General features: G+C 48.4%; 1 protein-coding gene across 2 annotated transcripts in view; it reads right to left on the bottom strand.

Annotated features, from left to right (window-relative positions):
• Positions 1–9,584: 9,584 nt before the first annotated feature.
• ACSL1 (acyl-CoA synthetase long chain family member 1) overlaps positions 9,585–18,317 on the bottom strand; it is a 78,480-nt gene continuing 69,747 nt past the window's right edge. For both annotated transcript variants that reach the window (XM_075556824.1, XM_075556825.1), the window contains 6 exons: positions 17,196–17,284; positions 16,453–16,569; positions 14,153–14,296; positions 12,381–12,482; positions 12,195–12,266; positions 9,585–11,235 (listed from right to left, as the gene is read on the bottom strand). In XM_075556824.1, coding sequence (XP_075412939.1) covers positions 11,095–11,235; positions 12,195–12,266; positions 12,381–12,482; positions 14,153–14,296; positions 16,453–16,569; positions 17,196–17,284 — 665 coding nt within the window. In that variant the 3' untranslated portion in view covers positions 9,585–11,094. The remainder of the gene's footprint in view (positions 11,236–12,194; positions 12,267–12,380; positions 12,483–14,152; positions 14,297–16,452; positions 16,570–17,195; positions 17,285–18,317) is intronic.

Raw genomic sequence — 18,317 nt, 5'->3', positions numbered from 1 at the left:
TTTCCTTATTAACTATTGAAGCTCCCTCATAGATCAACAGAGCACACACATTCAGACAGAGGTAAGAGATGAAAGAACACCACACACACACACACACACACACACACACACACACACACACATATATATATATGAAAAAATATCCTGAAAGCACTTTTTCTACAGTAGAATCTTCTCATCATAATTCTCTCCCAAGCTGATTACCTTGTGATTGGAACAGAACTTTCTGGGCAAAGGTTTCATGCTTTTCATGAGCTTGTTCCTTCTGACATTACACTGATTGACCCGAGAACACCCACAGTTGCATTAAACAAGTTATTTGACCTTGTTCAAAGAGCATATGACATTCAGTGCTCTTCCTTCCAGACTCCCTCTGCTCAGCCTGGCACTTCAGACAGAGATTGGGTCTGACAGGCTCTCCTCTCTAAGCTGGAAAAAATATTAGCAAAATTAAAGTTACTTCCAGTGTCTTCTGGTCTCAAGAGTAAAACTGATGTCCGCATGGGTCCACTGGTCATGTGTCTTCAGTTTTTTTTTCTCTTTTTCCCTCTGGACATGGAGAAGCCCAGAGTTGCACCTTAGCTGGTCACATGAGCTCTCAGATGCCAGTCATGGCTCACCAAAGGAGGAGGGAGAGCCTGGTCTTTGTGGACTGTGTGAAGCCAGTCGACTTTGGTGTCCAGAGACCATGACCTCCCTCTTTATTCTGGTACCCTATCTCTAGTTATAGATAGATAGATAGATAGATAGATAGATAGATAGATAGATAGATAGATAGATAGATAGATATAGATGGACAGATAGATAGATATAGATAGACAGATAGATAGATAGATATAGGTAGATAGACAGATAAACAGATAGACAGATAGATAGCATTTGCCAATCGCCCAGCGCTTACCTGTGCAATTAAGTGCATTGGCTATACTCATCATATTGTACAACCAGAGCCGCTGTCTTTTTCTGAATGATTCTGGCACCATCAACAGAACTGAGAAGGACTCCCCTTTCTCTCCCTCACACTCCTGGAAACCACTAGTCAACTGTGGTCTTTTATATATTTGCCTGTTTCATATAAGTGGGATCACATACCCAAACCAACTGCCAGTGAGTTGATTCTACTCCTAGAAACCCGATGTATTGGGTTTCTAAAGCTATAAATCTTTATGGGAGCAGACAGCCTCAGCTATCGCCCAAGAAGTACCTAATGGTTTTGAACTGCCGACCCTGCAGACAGCAATCCAACAATTACTTGACAGTACCACCAGGATCAGACTCTATCTGTCCTTTTGTAACTGACGTATTTCACTCTGTATAATCTTTCCAAGCGTTCTAGTGGTGTAATGATTGTGTGTTGGGCTGCTAACCACAACGTCAACAGTTCAAGACCACCAAGCAACTCTTGGAAGAAAGACGAGGCTTTCTACTCCTGTAAACAATTACAGTCTCAGAAAGTCACAGGGGCAGATCTATGGGTCACTAGGAGTTGGAATCCACTCTATGGCAGTGAGTTTTAATGTTTTCAAGGTCCATCTACATTACAGCATATATCGGGACCTCACTTCTTTCTGAGTGAGCAATATTTCATTGTACGTCTATGTCATGTTTTGTTCATTCATTCATCTGATGGACATTTAGGTTGTTTCCACCTTCTGACTGCCATGAATCGTGCTGCAATGAACATTGGTGTAAAACATTCTTTTTGGAATTCTGCAGAATTCTCTCACCCTCTCAACTCTACCTTTGTTGTAGGCCAGCTCACTTATGACTTTGATCTTGTCACTTAACAACAACAACAAACACTCCCCACCCTACTCCTCCATCTCACATGACTACCAGGTGAAAAACATGCTCCATCCTTTGCTTCCTGGCCGTGGAGAATCAAAGAGGGCCTTCTATAAAAGGTGACAGCTGTCATCCATCTGAAGTAAAGGAAGGAAGGGCAGGAGCCAGCAGGGCCAGAGCATGGACAGCGTACACAGAGGCCCAGCAGTGCGCAAGGGCATGGTGCATTCTGGGTCACGGAGTGAGTTCAGTGTGACTGTAAGTCCCGGAGGCACGGTGGTTTCCCGTAGGACTGCTAACACAAGTCAGGAGTTCAAAGCCACCAGCTGCTCTGCAGGAGAATGACATGGTTGTCGACGTTTGTAAAGAGTGGCAGTCTCAATCAAACATTGGGAAAATAAGATGCAAAAACTTCAGAAAGGCATTAAAAAGCACACACACACACACACACACACACACACACAAAACCAACACAAAAAAACCCCCAAAGAGTTGCAGTCTCTGAACCTCATGGAGGCAGTTCTTCCATGTCCTACAGGTCTCTGTAAGTCAGCAATGACTCAATGGCAATGAGTTCGAATAGAGCTGGGGAACTGGCAAAAGATGAGGCCAAGAAGACAAGTAGGGGTCTGCCAGACCCATGCTACCTAGTGTAGTAATAGATCAGCAATGTTAGCATCAACAGCCCCCATCCTGGGGAAGGGCTTGTTAGAAAGGCAGAACTTCAGGGCAGTCTCCAGATTCTGCATTTAAGAAGACCCCCAAGTCAGCGATAGACAACCAAGCAAGCGACAAGCCCCGCTCTCAGCACAGTCAGCAGCTCCGGGAGCCGTGGAAATTTTAAGCAAGGAAATGACCTAAGATGTGTGTTTTAGAACAATCAATCTTGCTATCAAAGCAGAGGAAAAGCAGCTACGTTGGAGAGAGCCCAGCAGTGGAGGCAGGGAGGCCATTTAAAAGGATAGTGTGCCTGTGCAGACATGGGATGGCCACAGCCCCCATGGGAACAGATGAAAGTGGAAATGGGCGGAACAGGCAGTGGGAAGGGGCAGGCCTGGGTTTCTCCCCAGCGCAGGGCCACTGGCAATGCGGAGTGGGTGGAGCTGAGGTGCCAGCAGGGTGGGGGGCAGGCAGCATCAGTGGGTGTGGGAACGCAGAGTCCCTCTGTGCCTGCACATGTTGCTTGTTGCAGAATGTGCTCAGACTGGTTTCCACGCATGCTTCTCGTGTGTCCACGCCGTCCCGGTGCCTGCCTACCACGGGGCAGGTTTCACAAGCCACCCATGCAAAGCAGCGAGCCTGTTGGGAGTTCTTGGAAGGGAAATCCTGCAGCCATGGATGTTGTAAGGCAGCTGCTGCCAGCCCAAACCTCCACCCAAGAGTGCAGCGAATGACGGAAGAGCAAGACACATTCATGAGGAAACCCTGCTTCAGGCCACAAGCAGAGCCACTCGGACCCTGAAGCAGCCACGTTCATTGAGCAAGACTTTCACCTTTGGAGCAAGTCACAGTGCAAAGGGATTAAAGGTCCAAAGGAAAAATCTGGGTTAAACAAATATATATACATTTGCTTATAAGTAAAGTGGGGTAATTTCCCCATGACCCGTGTGAATGAAGCAGTGGATTTAATATGAACACCCAGTTGGGCCAGTTCTCAGTCAGAGATGAACAGTCCGGGGGCCTGGCCTTCTTCAACTCATGTACTGGAACCTGGATTTCCCAGCTCTGGGCAGAGATGGAAGGTCATCTCTGTGCTGGGAACCTTGGGAGTGTGCCTTACCACCCCTGTCACTGTTACGCTAAATGAGGTAGGGCTTGGGAACCGAGGGCCAGGGAAGGAAGTCAGGACTTGGCCAGGCCCACGGACTCAGCCCTCACCCGCCAAGGAGACGTCAGGACTCTGCCCGCTCAGCAGTCAGTGGGCACAGACGGGTTGGCTCCTCTCCTGCCACAGCAGTTTATGCGGCTGTGTCCCGGAAAAGAAACGGGCTGGAAATGCAGCTGAAAACCCGGGAAAGGGAACTCCGAAGGCCGGGGCATTCACCCTCCTTCTGTTTTGTCACATGACTAACTGAAAGCTGCAAATAGGCTTACTCGTGCTGGACCTTTTGGCTGCATGGAGGACTGAGTCCTTAGGATCACTCATTCAGTAGAGCAACTGCACACACAGGACACCCAAGGTGCCGGAGCCCCACCATGTAGGGGGGTGAGGTGGGGGGAGAGGAAGGGCCCTGGAGTCAGAAAGTTTAGTTCAGCTTGTCAGCCAATCTCTCCAAGACCCCATTTCCTCACCCATAAAAACCCAACGCACTGCTGTGAAGTCTCAGAAATCCCCAAGGTCAGGGGCAGTTCTACCTTTTGACCCGAAGGCAGGGCGTTCGGTTTTGTGAGTGAGAGGAAAACCTTGTCTTGTTCCTTTCAAGCTGGCTGGTGGTTTCGAACTCCTGACCGTGAGGTTAGCAGCTCAATGTGTCACCACGGCGCACTCAGCGAGATAATAAAGGCCAAACCAAACCTGCCGCCACTCAGCCCCTTCTCAAGTGTCACTGTGTCACAGGGGAGCACGGCCCCATAGGGCTTTCTTGGCTGCTATGTGAGTGGAAGCAGATTATCAGGCCTTTCCTGTGAGACGCTGCTGATGAGTTCAAACTCTGCACCTTTGGGTTAATAAAGGGCACACAGTTGACACCACCCATGGACTGACGGCATAGAAGCATTCAGTAAGAGCTCCCCTATCTTTCCACCAAACACCTTACAGAACCCACGCGCTCTAGCTCCTCTGGTTGGTTAGAAGAAACATACGATGGATAGGCCTCTCTCCACGTGACTTTGGGTTCCAGCCCCCTCACCTCCTCAGGACTTGCCTCTGTCAAAATCTTCCCCTTCCTGAATCACCTGTTTCTCTCTCCCTATTGAGTCACTGTTACTAGTGTATCACCATGCTCTGGTACCTCCCATCTTCAAAAGAGCCACCACCTACATACAGATAAAGCCGTGCCTCTCCACTTCCCCAGTTTGGATTCACTCATCTTTATAGCAAAACATCAAACAAGAACTGGCTCCTCTTCTTGCCCACTTCCCAGGAATTCATGGTTAAACCCACTCCCAAAGGGCCTCTGTCCGCCTAACTCGTTCCCAAGCTTGCCACCAGGGCCCAATCAGGTGGGCTTCGTCTGTTAGTACCTACACCAGCTTTCAACAGTCTGTGGTATAATTCATTCCTCCATCCTGAAAGAGTTCTCTCTCTTGGCTTTGGGGATGCCATGTTCTTGGTTTTCTGTCTTTCTTAGTTCCTGTTGCTGGCTCCTCTAAGGCCCCTGTAAATATCAGAGGACACCCAGGGTTGTGTCTGGGCCCTTCCTTTACATCCCGTCTACACATCTCTTCCCCGGGCCCATGATAAAGCCCCATAGTTCTAACAACTTCGAGATGCTGACGGACAGCCAGAAAAGAAAATCCACTTGTCTTAGCAGAAGTACAGCCAGAGTGCTCTTTGGAATGGAAGGTGGCAAGATTTGGACGGATGTGCTTAGACATGTTGTCAGGAGGGACAAGTCCTTGGAGAAAGACATCCTGCTTGGTAAGGTGGAGGAGCACTGGAAACGGAGGAGGCTCTCGGCGAGATGGGTGGATGGATAGACACAGCGACTCCAACAAAGGGCTCAAACGGTACGATTGTGAGGATTGCACGGGGCTGAGTAGTGCTTGGTTGTACTATACAGGACTCACGGTTGCACTAACCACAACGTGGCCGCACCGAACAATGAGGTGCTTTGCGGATGGAGCCTTGGTGTCCAGTGGTTCAGCGCTCAGCTGCTAACGTAAAGGCCCACAGTGTGACCCATGACCCGTGGCAGCTAGTAGGCCAGTGTGTAACCCATCATACCACAAGGGTTCCCGCTACTAGACACCCAGAGGCCTTATGCTGCTTATACCTGTCGCCATGGTTGCATCCAGAAGCCCCGAGGGAGCAGTAAAGACTGGGCCGCTAACTGAAAGGGTGCCGATTCGAACCCGCAGTCACTCTGCAGAATGCTGCAGCAATCTCTTCCCAAACAGATGATACCCCAGTCACCTGAAGGCAGCCTGCGCTCCTCTGTCTTCTAGGGTCACCAGGAGCCCGAATCAACTCGATGGCCACGGATATTGTTATATCTCTAGTTTGCGATTCCTAGAAATTCTGAGGGAGCTCATGGATCTGTAGAGCATCTGTTTCTCGGCTTCAAGCATATTTTCTTCCTAACACAGAATGGCTCTTTCTTTTAAGCTTTCTATCCTTCATGGATGGGGGATTATTAAGCCTCGCAGACCGTATCGGTTATGTTTGGAAGCTATAAAACACAAGACTGAGAGCTTCTGAGACTATTAACTCTTTACAGGGGAAGAAAGTCTGTCGTTCTCCCCAGGAGGGGCTGGTGCTTTCTAACTACTGAGTGACCCCGACACCACCAGGGCTCCATTGGCAACCCACAGGGGCAGTTCCACCCTGTCCTACCAGGTTTGCTCTGAGTAGCAATCACCTGGATACCAGTGAGTTTAGAAAGCAAGGGGGGAAAGTGCAATGGTATTAGACTCCCTTCTGGGAAAGAAGCACCCTTAGGAATCAAAAACAGAAACCTGAGATTGAGCAGCAGATCTGCTGGTCCACAGAACCAGTCCAATGATACACTTGTCAGAAACTTCCTTGCCAAGGACTGGTGAGGAGGAGCTGGGGGGGGGGGCGGGGTAGAGGGGGGAGTGGTTGGTCTAACAGTCTAGGCAGCCTGCCACAGACCAAATACCCGTGGGCTCATTGAGTCATGTCTGACTCAGTGATCCTCCCTGACAATGCGTTATGACCCCTTTGGGGACCGAACGACCCTTTCACAGGGGTTGCCCGATTCCCTAACAGTAGCAAAATGACAGTGATGAAGTAGCAACAACAATAATGTTATGGTCGGGGGTCACCACAGCATGAGGAACTGTATGAAAGGTGGAGAACCACTGCTCCAGGACAAAGCAGGACGGTCCCCCAGGGCGTCCCAGGCCATGTTCTGCACAGAAGCAGGCTGGCGGAAGTTTCCGCCTACCGTGGCTGGCCGATTCCAAATACCAGCTTTCTGGTTAGCAGCTGAGTGCTTAAACCATTGTGCCACCAGGCCTCCGACTGACCCAAGGCCCACCAGTAAATGGGGAAGCAAAAATAGCTCAATCTAAATAAAATGCTTAAAAGAAAACACACAAAAATATCTGCTCTTGGCTCACAGCAATTTGCCCATGCATTTGAGTTCATTTTATGATTACAAGCTAAGAGAGGGTGGGGCAAGATATTTTACTGTCCAACGTCAAATAGACTTAAAAACCAGCTGCGTTTCCAAGTGCAGGCACAGAATGAGGCGTGTCTTGGTTGCGGGTGGAGGGGCAGGCGGGCCCAGTGCCTTTCAGGCTGGCTTCTGGCTCCCCACACTAGCCTACCTCGGCCCACGTTTCCCACAGAGGTCGCTGAATGAACTGACCACGCAGGAGCTTGGGGGCACAATCAGCCAGCCAGCCAGCCAGCCATGTTGGGAGCCTCCGTCTGCCTGTTTTTGCTCTGTAATCATGTTGTTGGGAGCTTTTACGGATATCATAACAATCCGTCATTCAATTAGATCAAGCGTAGTTGTACAATAGCTGCCACCATCATTTCCAAAACATTTTCTTTCTTCTTGAACTGATATCAGCTCCCCTTCATCCCTTCCCTGTCTACCCTCCTCCCCAGGAACCCTTGTGATTATGTTATTTTGCTGGAGTTTGTACACCCGCCACCCCAACCCCACTCTCCGCCCATACCTTGCCATGCAAGTCCTGAGCCAAGGTAGCAGTTTGCCAACCTCTTCACAAGCCGAGCTTTGTTCAGCAGTCCAGGTGTTTGTTCAGTCACGGTTTATTTCGTGAACACCTGCGCCTTTATGTTTTTGACCTCTTGATACCTGATCCCACGAGCGCGACCTCGTGATCACAGGCTGGTGTGCTTCTTCCATGTGGGCTTTGTTGCTTCCCTGTGAGGTGGCCACTGGTTTCTCTGAGCTCCTGAGACTAACTAACTCCTTACAGGATAGAAAGCTGCATCTTCCTCCCTCAGGGTTGGGAAGAACCATGCAAAGGAGGTGCTTCTAACCAAGCAAAGGGGCTGAACAGCTTTCTAATGCACAGTAGGCACACGCCGCCCTTGTGGCCTTAGGGCTGTGTAAATAAGGTGAATAGAACCCTAATAAGGGCACTGGCCAGTTTTGCATCTGGCTAAGCCGAAACTGAGCCATCCTACAGACAGACAGGCGGGACCTCACTCCCACCAGGAAAGGGGCGCTAAGAGTAGAGTCTACCCTTTGGAGCAGAATCCCTGCGCTGGGAACCCCCTAGACCCAGGAGACAGAGAGCGAGGGACACAGTCAACAGAGAGACCACAGTGGCAGCACAACCAGGACATGGGCAGGAGGCTTGCTGGCAGAGCGAGGTGCCTCCTACGGAGCTGGAGAGCTGAGAAGCTGTTGGGCCAAGGCTTACTGGCCCTTGTCAGTGGGGCTAAAGAACTGGGAACACTTGCCTAGACTGGGCCAAAGGCCAGGCCAGAAAGCCTGCGGGGCTAAAACTGAGGGAGAGGATAGCCCACAAACACAGCTGAGAAAATGTCCTGACCCAAGCACTGTCTCCTGAACCATTCCTGATCCTGGATTGTAATCCGCTGTTTCTCTAATAAGCACCATAGTCCTGAGTATTACACGTAGTCATTATAATGAATTATTGAAGCCAGTAGGGAAGTAGAGAGGACCAGGAGAAGTCAGGGAGAGGCGGTATGTCTGAGTTCTGCTTTATAAAAATCAGCCTTGGGTCGGTGCGTTTAATAGTGCTTCTGACGTTAGATGAGGCGGTTGGCTAACACTGCCACCATGGTATTTAAAAAAATGCTTTTTTTACAGTGGACTCATACCTGTGAGAAAGGTAATTTTTAAAATATAAAACACAGGGTGAGGTAGCTGCCGCCATAAACAAAGCATCATCTAAGCTCATTCTACAAGAGACTCCGTCAAGTATAGCCGAATTAAATCAGCCACAAAACTACCAGCTGGAGCCAATCATCGTCCAGAGGCAGTATCTCTCCAGCAGAGTGCTTACATTTTCAGATACATGCAGCTCCTGGGTCACTCACCTCTGACTTAGAGACCACTCCTGCCTGCCTTTTAATGCTATATAAACTTGCCCTACTGTGAAACCATTAAACCAAGCCGACATTCTGTGCCAGCCTCTTCACACACAGTTGTGAAGATGGCAATGCATCTCTGAAAAAAGCCTTTGACTCTTTCCTCGCATCAACTCCAACCCAATGCCATCAAGCTGGTTTCAACTCACGGTATCCCCCCATGGGGCTTTTCAGGGGCTGTAAATCTCTACAGGGTCAGATAGCCTCATCTTCAAGCTGTGGAGCAGCTGGTGGATTCGTACCGCTGACCTTGCTGTCAGCAGCCCAGTGCTTACCTGAACAGCCCCGCCAGGGCTCCTTTTTACACACCCATGTGAAGTAAACAAAGCACCGGTTCTGAATGACCCACAGCATCTTGGGAACAGATCTTGTGGGTTCATCCCACTGACACCCTTGCCCAGGGCTGGGCAGGGCCGGAGTAGCCAACGCTGCCTGAGCGGCGGGCGGCCTGGGCACAGGAGGAAACTGCTGGGAGGCAGCTGGGCTGAATGTCCTCCTTGCTCTTTGCCAGGACCCACGTGCCCTCACAGGCTGCTTACCCCCACCTGAGCCAGGACCTTAAAAGAGATGCTTCACTCACTTGAAATGCAGAAATATTTATTTTGGTTTCCTTCATTGTTTTTGGAAATTCTGTTTTGGTTTATAAAACATAGAAAGAGCCAACACTTAAAGCAAACATCCAAAACCCCAAGGTGACAAATTATTGACTTTTTGTGCAATTCAGAATACACAGATGAAGGCAGGCTACCAAATAGTGTTATTACAATGACAGTTCTTTATGCAAACCCTGTTGTGCTTGATTAACACACAGATCCCCACATACCCCAAAAACAACTGCTTCCAATGTATAAATAACTTCATTCAGTCAAATGTGGCAAAGGCTTGCAGTAAAATGAAAAACTGCTAATTTACCCAAATGACCTTTAAAAAAAATTCCCTTGAGAAGTTAAACCCAGGAAATGATTTTTTTTCCTCCAGCTATCTACATTCTAGAATTTTGGCTTTTCAGATACATTTCATAGAAATCAGGTAGCACTGTGATAGAAGACCATTTGCTTATCGCTGCCCATTTCAACAAGGACCGGAGACAATCTCCTCCCGTAATATTTTGCCAAAGACAGACTTTGCCTGAGAGTTTATTGTGGTGGGGGGTGGGGATGGGGGTGGGGGTGGGGAGAACAAAAGCGAGTTAAGCACAGCACACACAGTCGTCTCTTTTTAATATGAAAACCACATGACACACCTGTTGGCCATTACAGACAGAGTGACTGGTACAGTGAAGATCAGGTGGACATAGTTGATCCAGGCCCTCACCTCGGTCTTCACGGTGGAGTCTAAGGCAGATTTTCAATACCCCCTGGGGGGAGGGACATGGAGAGAGAGCCAGGTCCGGAGAGCAGAGTCTGGGAGACTCTGTGCAGCATGGGCGACATCCATTCGCCCCGGTGAGCGTCCATCGGAGACACAGCATTTGGCTCTGTCCTTCTGACTGAGAGGGGCCGCAGGGAGGGGTGTGAGCTTCACCACCTTTAATCAGAAGGGCTGTGTGAGATGGGGAAAGATGGGGAGCGTGACTGGAAGGAAGGAAATCTCTGGTCCACTTTGACTTTCTCCAGCCTGGACAATTGCCTGTGTTTTCCAAGGGCAGTTGTGCTCCAGCGTGCTGTACTCTTCAGCACAGCAGACGGCTGCAGAATCTGTATCAAGTAGCAGACATCTCGGAAATAGCAAAGTCCTAACCCCCCGTGGTTAGAAAAACAGAGAAACAGAAGTTTTAACACCTACTTTTTAAACTCAAGGAAGTCTCAAATAACTTAGCACGTTTATAGTTCCCCCTTTACAATTTTTAAGGCTCGTTTTGGGAATTGTTTATCACTATAGACATGGTCTGCAACACGAGGTGACGGTAAGGCAGTGCTCCATTTCCTCCGACAGTTCTGTGACAAGCACCCCGAGGGGCTACGTCAGGCATGAAGGTTTCCTTCCCTGTGCGTGCTGCAGTCCAAACTACCAACCAAAGGGCATCACGAGAACTGACTGTAGAGGTGTGTGGTTTTGTTTATTTCTGTTTCCCAGGCTCCTTCTTCACATTAGACCTTGATGGTCGAATAGAGTTCCTCTATCTGGGGCCGGAAGTAATTCCGTAGCTCTGGTCTTTTAGCCTTCATTGTTGGAGTCAGGAGGCCATTGTCAACAGAAAACATTTCCAAGTGTAGGACAATGCCCTTGACCTGCAACGAGACAGGGCTATTACAGGAGGAAAGCTGCCACTGGAGTCTTGAAGGCACAGCTACTGCTGTGGGCAGCAAGTCCATTCTGCCTCAAGAGCACCCTGCAGGCCAGAGTCTCACTGCCAGCCATTCCACCGCTAGGGCACCCTATGGAATAGGGGAGAACTGCTCCCGTGGGTTCCCGAAACTGTGACTCTATACGGAAGGAGAGAGCCTTGCCTTTCTCCTGAGGAGTGGCTGGTGGTTTCGAACTGCGGACTCTGTGGTTAGCAGCCCAACAAGTAATCACTATGCCACCAAGGCTCCTGTACAGGACCGAGGAAACTCACTGTCCTCCAGTCAGTGCTGACTCGTAGTGGCGCCCCCCATCGGCATCAGAGGCTGTGGCTGTTTAGAGAGTAGAAAGCCCACTCTATCTCTTGCGGAGATGCTGGTGGCTTCCAGCTGCGACCATGCGGATCACAACCCAACCCATAACTACAACACCAGAGCTCCTGTAGGGCAGAGCAGGACACTCTAGCTCCTCGGCTATACAGGAGGCGAGCGCCAGCTATCTTCTCCAGTGAAGCTGCTGGGGGGTTTGAATCGCAGATCTGATGAGCAGCTGATTACGTAAGTGACACACCACCAGTCCTCCTGAGAAAGCACATAAACCACCGAAAGGTATAAAGACCCCTGTGAGGGCGCCAATCCATCTCTCACCCAGGCCAGGCTGCAGGTAAGCACACTCCACAAAGGCAGGTATTCTATTCTTGGCACTCAATTCAGGATTGTATCTTGACCACCAAAAAATAAAAATGAGAGAAAACTCATACCCTAAAAACTCTCTCCCCTGCCCAACAGTCCCCCAGTGATTCTGCATGGATTTCTTTAGATCATCTCTTTCTGTAGTATAATTTATTTGTTAAAAATTTTAAAATGTAAGTCAATAAATGAGTGGATTTTGATGACAATCTTACCTGTTCAAATGGTTTCAGACCGGAATCCTTCCCAAGCCTCACCATGTCATCTAGGATAGCCTTTTTGACTTCCTAATCAGGTAGAAAAACAAAAGATGTCCTCTGTTGGTGATACCTGGATACCCACAGGTACATGCAACACAAAGGCTAGATAAAGGAGATAGAACGCCCACTTCAGAGCCATACCTTATTTCTGCACAGTTCTTCAAAGGATCCTTCAAACCCTTTCTTCTGGGCCCACTGGACTAAGGTTTCAACATCTGGTACCACAATTGCTATGAGAAATGACTTGAATATGGAGGGACATGGGCATTATTACATGGGTGGATTCAAATACTTTAGAATAGTGCTTCTTTCATGATTCTGGGATGACAAGCCTCCAGGGGCAACCTGATGAAAGCCTGAGCCTCCAGAACATACTTAGCCAGGTGAGAAATGCCTGGCTCCAAATGATGAATGGCATTGGGCATCCTACCGTAAATGCTTGAGAAGAAACACCGCAAATTGCCAACTTAACAAAATCGCTCTTCATGTACTTGTACGTGCACTTTTCTATAACAGGTCCAAGTGACCAGGCAAGGTGATACACATCTAAGCACTGCTTGTTTAAAAAAAATGCTAGAAAAATATGTACAAATTAACTTGGGGAAGAAATCTTCAATACTTTATTTTTTGCAACATAACAATAAAACAAGATAAAAAGCAAAAGGACCGTAAGATTCTGGGTCAAAGGAAAGAAGTAGATGCTGTCTTGCATAAAACAAGAAAACATAATTATAAAATCATTGAAAGTATCAAGATTTGAAAAATAGGCTAAATGTCTGGGAACCAGGCCACCTTCTCTTCCTTACAACCCTCAGCTCGGCACCCTGGCAAATCTGCATTTTTCTGCAACAGCTCTAGGGGTGACCCTGGGCATGCTTTGGTTCACAACTACCCTGAGATAAAACATCATTTAGAATGTGAGTTATCTGTCAACACAACCGTTTTTAAAACAATAATACTGTGGGAGACAGTTTTGAAATAAGCTTGCTTTAATACGCAAAGATTCTTAATAACCTCAGGATTTTCCATCTTAATAAAGTTTCAAAAGACATCACCCCTTCCTCTTCACACACCTTTTCCTTGGTACACTAGACCACTCTCGGTAAAATAAAATGATAGAAGCTAAAGAGAAAAATGTTTTCTGGGTGAGGTAGTTAGTTTATTGTGCCAGCCTGGCTGATAAACACATTTGGGATTAATTGAAGGGCGGAGAGATAAATGGCTCACCTTTCTTGTCTCTCGCTCTTTGATCATTGGACCAGTGTGCAGCTTCCTTGATTGTTCTGTGCCTCCATTTGCAAGCTACACTCCCTGTGGGACACCTAACCTGCGGACTGTGCCGCTGTAATTTGAGGTCCTTTTAAGACCTCCTTCACTATACAATTGGTATTTACATCTCTTGAGCTAGGGACTGGCTGTTGGTGACTTGGCTGACAGGTGGTGACCTCCCTTGCTGTTTGCTGCCTGTGCCGGGATAGCCTGGATCTCTCTACTACCTGGCGGCTCTCAAGACTTGAAGGACTGCCAGTGTCTCACAACTCTCTCACGGGAGTGAGTTGCACTGAGCCATTTGTACTGCTTTATAATTTAACTGTTCACTTCTTGTATTATATATCTATCTGTATAAAATTTAACAGTTCATTTCTTGTGTTATATAATCTATCTATCTTTATAAACATATATATGTATTTATAAAAATTATTAGCAATCTGGTTTTGTCTCTCTAGAGAACCCTAACACACTGGGTAAGAAATAAATGCCACGGAGCAAAAACCAGGAGTGGATGAAGGCCATCCCAGCATATGAGACATGGCAGTGAAGTCATCCTAATCCCCCACTTCCTCTCTCACCTAAAACCCCTGAGAGGCCCACTGCAGCCACCCTGCACAGCAGACTTTAAACCTAGCACATACCTGCAAGCTCTCTCCATGGACAAACACCTGAGCAACAGGTTCACTTCGCATGTAGATGTTTTCAATTTTTTCAGGTGCGATGTATTCTCCTTGTGCCAGTTTAAATATGTGTTTTTTCCTGTCAATGATCTTCAAGGTGCCATTCTGTTTTGGAGAAGGGAGGGGGCTGTGGGTAGGTCCCGGGAAAGCGTCCACCCAACATCAGGCATTGGCAGCAGAGGGTTTTACGTGTACTATTTGTTTCAGCGTCACATCATCCCATTTTACGGAAAGCAAAACAGAGTCTGAGAGAGAGGGAGTAACTTGCCCAAGACCCTTCAGCTGAGCACGGAGACAGACAGGGGACGCCGGAGCCCAGGCTCCATCCCCCTCGCCAGCCAGCAGCGGTGCTATACTTGCTCCTTTTGTGTTAGCCTGCTTCCCCGTTCTTCTCATAGCTGAGCTAGGTACGCGCCTCGCTGGCTCTCCAAATGAGTGTAGCTCCTTGACAGCAGGGACCTGCCGCCTGTTGCCCTGTCGGTTCGCTGCACAGAGCAAAGGCTCCATAACCGGTCACGAGACACAGGCAGGGTTTCAGTGTCTTCTATCACTGTTTTACAGGAGGTGGGGAGGGTGTTACTGGCCATGTAGGTAAGGTGAGCCTCTGCACAAAATACCACACTACCTAACTGCTGGAAGGTTAGCGTCCTGGAACTAATCGACCACACGTCTCCTGTTGGAACGGTAGCCAGCCTCACACCTGGTAGCTCTACGTATCGCTACCCTGAAGCAATGTCGTGCCATCCAAAGGCATCTGCTGCAAGGATTCTCGCTCCCTCGCTCCATACTTCTTCATCATAAAAGGAAGCAAACCGAGGTCGACAAAGTTATAGGGCGTGTTTGCTAGAGTCAGAGCTAATGCTGGCAAGTAATTCCTCTTAACCCTGAAAAGAGGGACTGAGTTTATTCCTAAGCAATGGCTCTGCATCACATCTGAATTGATTTCAGGGGGCATTTTTTACCAATGGAAATTCAAGAGTATCAGGTCCCATTTAAATCTATAACATTAGCCATTACATAACATAAAATTAGCCATTTTAGAACCTGCAATTAAACACAGACCACAGAAAGAGCAGTGCTTGTTTGAACAGAACAAAGGAATATTGCATGGTTCACGGTAAGGAAAAGTGTGCATTAGAGGTCACATCCTTTCCCTTGTTCCATCCGTGTGCTGAGCAAATCAGCCGAGAAACTAGACGATGGGAAGAAAGCGGTGTCAGGATGGCTGGAAGATCCATTAACACCCTGTGATATGCAAAGGACACGGCCCAGCCTGCTGAAAGTACAGAGGGCTTGAAGCACTTATTGATGAGCACCAAAGACGACACTCTCCAGTACGGATTACGCCTCTACATACATGAAACAAAAATCCTCCCAACTGGATCAGTAAACCACACGGTAAGTGGAGAGAATGCGGAATTTCCAAGGGCTTCATTTTACCCGTGCTAGCAACTGTCTGTCAAGACAGCAAGTGATGTATTGCAATGGGGCAAATCTTCTGCAAAAGATTTCTCCTCTTTAAAGGGTTAAACAGCAAAGATGTCACCTTGGCCAGGGTGTGCCTGACCCAAGCCATGGTACTGTCAATTGCTCCATATGGACACTGAGTAAGGAAGCCCCAAGCGGAAGCGAGGCCTCTGAGTTGCAGCTCGGGTGAAGAAGACTGACAGTACCGCTGACCGCCACAAGAAGGAACAAATGTCTTTCGTAGGAAGTGCCTTCAAGTACTCCTTGGACGCGAGGATGATGAGACCTTGTCTCACGCACTTTGCACCTGTTCTCAGGAGGGACCAGTCCCTGGAGAAGGACACCATGCTTGGTGGAGTAGAGGGGCAGTGACAAAACAGAAGATCTGATGGAATGCTCTATTTTTAACAAGATGACAAACCTAAGAAACACCTTTATTCACCAAGCCTTGCTATTCACAACATTCCAGGAAGACTGCCACCGTTTCCAAGGGCCTTTGTTTCCCCCATGCAGCAAGGTCAATGCACAGCATGTACCCTGTACTAAGTCATGACCTCCTTTGACTTCAGAGAGGCAGTGACAGCCAGCAAGCAGCAACAGCAAGCATCCAAGCAAAACACCTAGGCCATGGTTCAAGGGAAAGTCCCACACAAGTATGCGGAGAGTCCAGCCGCTCAGCAAGGAGGAAGGAATGGAGAAGGCGAGGGTGCCGCGTGACAGCCAGACAGCAATGGGGACACATGCTCCCCTGTGTCAGAACAAAACCATCTGTGAACAGGGAGGTGGCAACTCACCGGCAACCATTTCCCAATGTCCCCTGTGTGCAACCAGCCGTCTTTATCTAACACTTCTGCTGTTTTTGCTGGGTCCTTCATATAGCCCTGGAATACATTTGGCCCTTTCACACACACCTGAAGGAAAACACAACAACAACCAACAAATGATAGGTTAATGGCAATTATTGGGGATTTTTTAAAATAAAAAAGCTGTGCATGTATGCAACCCAACCTGTAGCCAGAAACCCTAAATTCCATAATCCAGAGGGAACCATCAGAGCCCACTAGGACCAGAGAGGCACCCCACTCCCACCCCCAAACCCCCGTTTTCCCATTCTTGGTCGCTCCCATGGCAGTCAAACTAGAGGGCTGATGCTTGCTGAAGTCCCGGCTCAGAGCTCTAATCACTTTGAAGTAATTAGTTACCATTAGCAGCCAGTAGCTTACTAGGGCAATTAGCAGATGGAGTAGGGCCCTGACGGCTTGGGTCATAGGAGCCTCTCTTAGCCCGGTCTGGGACCCATGTCTCTACCACGTCAGGCAGAAGGCAGGCGTCCACATCCCCTAGCCACCCCCACCCAAGTGTTACACTTCCAACTACCTTCATAGAGAGGTACCTGTTGGACCCCAGATCACCCATCACGCCAAGCACAGGAGCTTTAGAGGACCCTGTGCTGGGCGAGGGCCCTACATCCCTAGTGGCTGGCTCTTAGCAGAGAGGGCATGAAGAGTGAGCTCTCGACTGATGGGAATCCACTCACCTCACCCTCACCCTTGGAAGCCATGTAATTCATTTCTTCCACATCCACAAGTTTTACATGATTGCAAGGCATTGGGGCGCCGACATGGCCTGCACAGTAAATAAAAGAATGAACACTCGGAATGTCCTTGGGCAGTCTTCACGTTGTATGTATGACAAACAAGCCTCTTTGCAATAAAAGAGAGGCGATGTGAACACCTGGCCTATGCAATTATAGCTGTTCTTCCTCTCATAACATGACTCAGAGTTTATCCCTACAACAGAGACTGAAATGTTACAAGGCTGCTTAGGACACTGCCTAAATGTGCCTCATTCAAACCAAACTCACTGCCGTGGAGTCTGTTCTAGCTCAGACTGACCCCACAGGGTGAACCAGAACTCTCCCCATGGGTTTCTGCATCTTTCTCCTGAGGAACAGCTGGTGGGTTCAAACTGCTGACCTTGAAGTTAGCACTCCGACCCATAACCCACTGTGACACCAGAGCTCTCGGCGGTCTAAGTTTGTTGCTCTGAATTATTTTTCAAAGCATAAGTAATCTAGGTGTGAACTTTGAAGGTGGCCGTGAGTCCTCTTGTGGAAAACACTGACCTGGCTTCAATAATGTGATGCCCCCTGGCTACTAATTATCATTCCTTTTAACCACCCACCCCTCCCTTACACAGACTTACTGTTGTCCCGGTGCTCCACAAGACGGAACAACATAGGCAGCATTGGCAAGTGAGGCAGTTAAATAATCTGGGGTTGACTTTGAGATAATTTCGAGTGAAGGGGTGGAGTTTAGCCTGTCAATCAGGTAGCAGCTTGATGACCTCATTTGGAGGAGCTAGAGATAAATAGCTCACTGGAGGCCAGACCCACACTCTCTGCTAGATTTCCACTTGACAAGTTACATGGAGCTACACTGATGGAGTCAGAACCCTGAAGTTGGAGGAGCCATGTGGAGACCCCTCCCAGAGCTGAGACGCTTCCACCAGCCCCTGGATCCACAAGACTTTCCAGCCACTGGCTTGTGATTTTCCTGCATTTGGCATCATCGCATGTGTTATGTGCATGTGAAGAGGAATTCACAGACTGGTATTGGACACATGGGCTAATATCGGATTTATGGACTTGAACTGGACT

The sequence above is a fragment of the Tenrec ecaudatus genome, chromosome 8 (genome assembly GCF_050624435.1).
Source record: "Tenrec ecaudatus isolate mTenEca1 chromosome 8, mTenEca1.hap1, whole genome shotgun sequence".
NCBI classification, from domain to species: Eukaryota; Metazoa; Chordata; class Mammalia; order Afrosoricida; family Tenrecidae; genus Tenrec; species Tenrec ecaudatus.
Note: the sequence above shows the minus strand (reverse complement) of the source record. Positions and strands in the feature narration are given on the sequence as shown.